General features: G+C 49.1%; 1 protein-coding gene across 1 annotated transcript; it reads right to left on the bottom strand.

Annotated features, from left to right (window-relative positions):
- Positions 1-2,032: 2,032 nt before the first annotated feature.
- On the bottom strand, positions 2,033-2,581 carry LOC125507221 (RING-H2 finger protein ATL74-like). The gene has a single exon (XM_048671872.1). The coding sequence runs from the start codon at positions 2,579-2,581 to the stop codon at positions 2,033-2,035; it is 549 nt and encodes a 182-aa protein (XP_048527829.1).
- Between the last annotated feature and the right edge of the window lie 2,724 nt (positions 2,582-5,305).

The raw sequence follows: 5,305 nt of genomic DNA, 5'->3' as shown, positions 1-5,305 counted from the left end.
CCGGGACCATCGGGAGGGTCCCGGGGGTCCACCAGGTGGGGCTACCTGCCCCAGAGGGCTGCATGGGCGAAGTGTGAGAGGGGACCAGCCCCAGGTGGGCTGGTGCGCCCCCCACCAGGGCCCAAGGCGAAGAGAGAAGGGAAAAGGGGGAAACCCTAGGCTCAGATGGGCCTAAGGCCCACCTAGTGGTGCGCCCCCCTCTCTCCCCCCTTGGCCGCCCCCTAGATGGGATCTAGGCTGGCCGCCACCCCTAGGGGTGGAAACCTAGGTGGGGGCGCAGCCCCTCCCTTTCCCCTATATATAGTGGGGTTTTGGGCTGCCATACACACAAGAACATCTCCTTCTTGGCGCAGCCCTACCCCTCTCCCTCCGCGTCTCTTGCGGTGCTTGGCGAAGCCCTGCTGGAGTACCATGCTCCTCCACCACCACCATGCCGTCATGCTGCTGCTGGACGGAGTCTTCCCCAACCTCTCCCTCTCTCCTTGCTGGATCAAGGCATGGGAGACGTCACCGGGCTGCATGTGTGTTGAACGCAGAGGTGTCGTCCGTTCGGCACTAGAATCATCGGTGATTTGGATCACGGCGAGTACGACTCCATCAACCCCGTTCACTTGAACGCTTCCACTTAGCGATCTACAAGGGTATGTAGATGCACTCTCCTTCCCTTCGTTGCTAGATTACTCCATAGATTGATCTTGGTGATGCGTAGAAAATTTTGAATTTCTGCTACGATCCCCAACAACGACCTCCCGTGTTGTGCGCGCGGGTTCAGCTGAGCTTTGCCTAGCTGTGGCACGATCGCCTGCTACCCATGGATCTACGGTTGGAAGCGTAGGTAGTCGGCCTTGCCTCACCTATCTTTTCGGACGCGCCTTGCCCTGTGGGGGACGACGACGGCGTGACTGCGTGCAACCAGTCTACATAGCGCTTTGGCTTCCGATGATGGGCATAGGCACCCACGAATGGCTTCTCAGGGAGAATCCTTGCACCAGCGGCAGTCATCTCGAACGCATGGTAGTTTGGGCGCGTGGATCTAGTACCCATATGTGTTGATCGATGTGACAACGGGTGAGGGCTGTTGCATCACAATGGCGGCGAGGGTTGCAAGATCATGCGGATCTGGTATGATGCATCGAGCGTTGGCTTGGTCTTGTAGGTCTACTAGGCATGGTGGTGACGCGCACGACAAACATTGATGGGATGACGATGCGGAAGTGATCGGAAGTGATGATATCATCTTCCCTTCATGCATTTCTTCTTTGTCATGCTTGTTTTGTGTGAGGAGGGGCCATAGAGAGCTAGGTGAATGACGACTATGGAGGTAGACATCATGGTCGTGTCCTCTTGGAGTGGAAACCATGATGTAGCATTCTGACATGATCAGATAGTGTCCACGTTCGTAAGTCACTACCTTGTGGAAGGTGTTGGTTCAAGATTTTGTTTCGGGGGTGATAGCCGTTGGTCTAACTTCTTGTTTGACCAACTAAAATCATCGTGCAACCTATGATTCCTTCTTGAAGGTGTTCTGGCGAGTGGATTTTTACCATCGTTTAAACAGGATACTCTCAGATATTTTTTTATTTTTTTCTTCAACTTGCCCGCTGATCAGTAATAATTGCAAAGTTGTACAAATTTCCTTGACCTTTTTTTGGTGGAAATCAAAACATATATGAAAAGTACTTGACGAGAATATTGATTCGATTTAAAATTGGGCATCAATGGAGTTGGGCACAAGAGAAGACTGCCGACGGTATTGTTGAACTAAAACAGTTAGACGTCGTCCATTCATCGTTGTCACGGGTCACCCTACTAGTCGACGGCGACGGAGCGAAGTAATTCAGCAAAACTGTTTACTTATAGTATGTCTGCGCAGCGCTTTGCGCCGTTGAATATTTACATGAACAATTGAGCATTTCGATCATACTGTATATACATTCCGGTCAAAAGCAGCGCCGGAAACATCCACGATAGCTTGCGCATGCAGAGCTGTGCTGTGTCGGCAGAAATGGCAATGCTTCGTCGCGCGAAAAACTCACACGATCACCACGTTGATGATCGTGTCCGTCTCCGCAGGGCGCTGGCTTTCGACGACACCGCCGCTGGCGCCCTTCTCGATGACCGGCCGCCGGCAGGGGGGACAGGAGCCGTGGGACACCAGCCAGGCGTCGATGCAGCGGACGTGGAAGGCGTGCCCGCAGAGCGGCAGCACGCGCACCTTCTCGCCGTCCACGAACTCGCTCAGGCATATGACGCACACGCCGTCGATGTCCTCCCCGGAGCCGTACACCTCCACGGGGAGGCTCCTGAGGACGCGCCTCTTGATGCCGCTGCCGCTGCAGGCCACCCGCGCCGACGCTCGGCCCTCGCCGGCAGCGGCCGCGGCCCCGCGGCACACGCGCCGGAGCGCGCACCGCACCAGCGAGTTGAGCGCGATGACGAGGAGCAGCCCGAAGAAGAGCGCGGCCATGATGATCACCACGTTGGTCTCCAAAGCCGAGTCCGCCCCCGCGGGCGCCGGCGCGCCTCCTCGAACTCCGTGGGCGACGCTCGACGCCGGCGCCTCCGAATCAGGACGACCCATGGTTGATGAAGTTATGTAATCTGAGGAGAGATGTCCACCAAGCTCGATCGAGCAGAGTTCGCCCGGCCTCTGTTTCAAGCTATTCGAACTGGATTGATGCTCTGTCTGTCGCGCTCTGCTTTGTACGTGGTTGCCGCTGTGCAAGGCAATTGCTACACCTAAGCCTGAGAATAGTTTGGGTTCAAACCTAAGTTTTAGTTCGGTTTTTCTACTGGGCTGTTTTGGATTGGTTTGAATGGTCTAAAGCCCTAATGTAATCTGTAGTCCCAAGAACAAATCAGCGACCAGTCTAGCTACAAAGCGCACCAGAGGCAAGACCAGCATCCCTGAAAAAAACGTACGGGGCCAGCGCATCGACAGCTTCACAAGTTGACGGCGACTAGCAGCATCAAGACCGTACCTGCTCTGCGTTAAGCACGAGCGTTAGCTTAACGGGTTCACGGCGACTAGTAGCTTCAGGACCGTATCTCTTCGTTAAGCGCGAGCAGTAGCTTCACGAGTTCACGGTAGCAACGCAGCAGTTCGTCCACGGTTTTACACTACTGATTTAATCCAAAAACGTGAAGCAGTTTGGATTGGTTTGGATGGGGAATACACCAAGCTTGGTTCGGTCTGGATTCTAGACCTCAATATTTGGATTGGGTTGGATTGGTTGCTGGAAGGAAAGTCATATGGTTTGGGCTGGTTTTAATCTGGATTTGAAACTATTACCAGGTTTAGCTACACCTACGTAAGTAAAAATTGTTACGTATCTTAAGTAATCGAAATATGTATATGGCAACCGTGTGGCAGATTGCGAAACTGCCACACGCATCCAACGCCATCAATTCTCTCCCGATTTCCTTCCTTTCTTCGCACGACCTCCCGATTTCTTTCCTTTCCTCACGTCCTCCTCCGATTCCTCCTCCGATTTTATCGGGCACACCCGCTCGTGCCTTTCTAATTTTCGTAATCGTCATTTATGGCCCCACATGCCTTCTCGATTTTCAGCAAAAATAATGCTTAGACTAGGATTTGATCTCTGGTCTGCAGGTAATTAACAAAGGGAGCTAACCACCTCACCTATGACACTCATTGTTGAACATTCTAAGGGAAATACTGTTTTTGACATGTTTTTGCCTTTAATATGTTAGCACTGAAAAACTTTTTGTTTCAAGCATCATGGTAACTTTGATCATTGGGAATAAATTTGTTGAACCCGCCCCCCGGTAATTTCTGTAAATAGCACGATAACATTCACGCCATAGACCTGATAATTTAGATACAAACATCGTGGTAACTTTAACCATTGGGGAAAACAAATGTGAAAAGATAACCTGATAATTTATGTGTAAATAGATGGTAATATACGCAGCGCACATCTGATAACTGAGGTAGAAGCACCATGGTAACTTTGACCGTAGGGAATTTTTTTTTTGAAAAGATACTCCGGTATCTTTTGTGTAAATAGTACGGTAGTATACCTCCCTCCCCTAGCATTTTTATGTGTAAATAGTATGAAAACATATGCACTGCGATAACTAAACACCATGGTAAGTTTTTGACCCGTGGAGGGAGGGGAGGGGATTTGTTGCTGAAACATATCCCTGATAAATTTTGTGTAAATAGCATGATATTTTAAGCACTGCGGGCTTGATAGGTTACCTAGAATCACCATGATAACTTTTTGCCCCGGGAAAAAGTTGTTCAAAACATCCCCAATAATTTTTGTGTAAATAACATGATAATATAAGCACCGCATAACTGATAACTTGCAATATAAACATGATGGTAACTTTTTTACCAAAGGAAAATATATAAGTTGTTAAAAACATACACTTGCCTCGCGCGTGGGCCTCTTGGATGAACACAACACATGGCGTGCCACGGAAAAGTCACATAATGTTTAGTGTCATGAGGGGCACACATGCTATAGGCGTGATAAGTTACGCAAAAACATCATGGTAATTTTTGACCTATGGAAAAAGCTACCAAAACACACCCAGGTTTTTAGGTGCAAGTACCATGATAATATACGAACCCTAGACCCGGTAACTCATGTACAATCCCCCATGGTAATTTTGACCGGGTGAGGTTGATGTACATATACCCTGATAACTTATGTGTAAGTACCACGGTATTTTACACATCAAAGACCTTATAACTTGTGTACAAAACACAGTGGTAACTTTGAAAGGGTGTAGTTGTTGAAGCATAGTACCTGATACGTTCTATGTAAATAGCACGGTAAGTTATGCAACACAGGCCTGATAACTTGCATACGAATATCATGGCAACTTTGTCCTGAGAAGAAATCATGTGGTAGACATGAAGAAGTGGCAGTTTTCTCGAGGGTGAGCGTCCGAGATGTGCGGGAGAAGCAGGTTTCTCAGGCGAGCCTGCAGGGTCATTTGGGAAAAGGCGAGGTCAAAGAACGAGGGATCGTATAGTACTTTAAAATGAAATAAGTAGAGGTGTGGCAGTTTTGTTTATATGGCACACATGTGCCAAATATCACAGTCCTAAGTAATAACCAACGTGGATAAGTAGGATTGAATGTAAGAGGATTGAAGGACCCACCCCCGAAAATCAGAGGGGAGAGAATTATGATTAGAAAGGTTACGTTACTTTACGTAGTTTCCTTTGTAGATGGAGCATTATCGTACTTTGTTGGATGACAAGGCACCTGGTAAAGTTCAGGAATCCTATCTACTATCTGGTAGTGAAAGCTCGCGCCTACGACTG

This window comes from Triticum urartu, chromosome 5 (genome assembly GCF_003073215.2).
Source record: "Triticum urartu cultivar G1812 chromosome 5, Tu2.1, whole genome shotgun sequence".
Classification (NCBI taxonomy): Eukaryota; Viridiplantae; Streptophyta; class Magnoliopsida; order Poales; family Poaceae; genus Triticum; species Triticum urartu.
The sequence above is the reverse complement of the archived record's forward strand: the minus strand, read 5'-3'. Positions and strand labels throughout refer to the sequence as shown.

Coding starts and splice junctions, on each gene's coding strand:
- LOC125507221 (XM_048671872.1), bottom strand. CDS start 2,581: ATGGGTCGTCCTGATTCGGAGGCGCCGGCGTCGAGCGTCGCCCACGGA.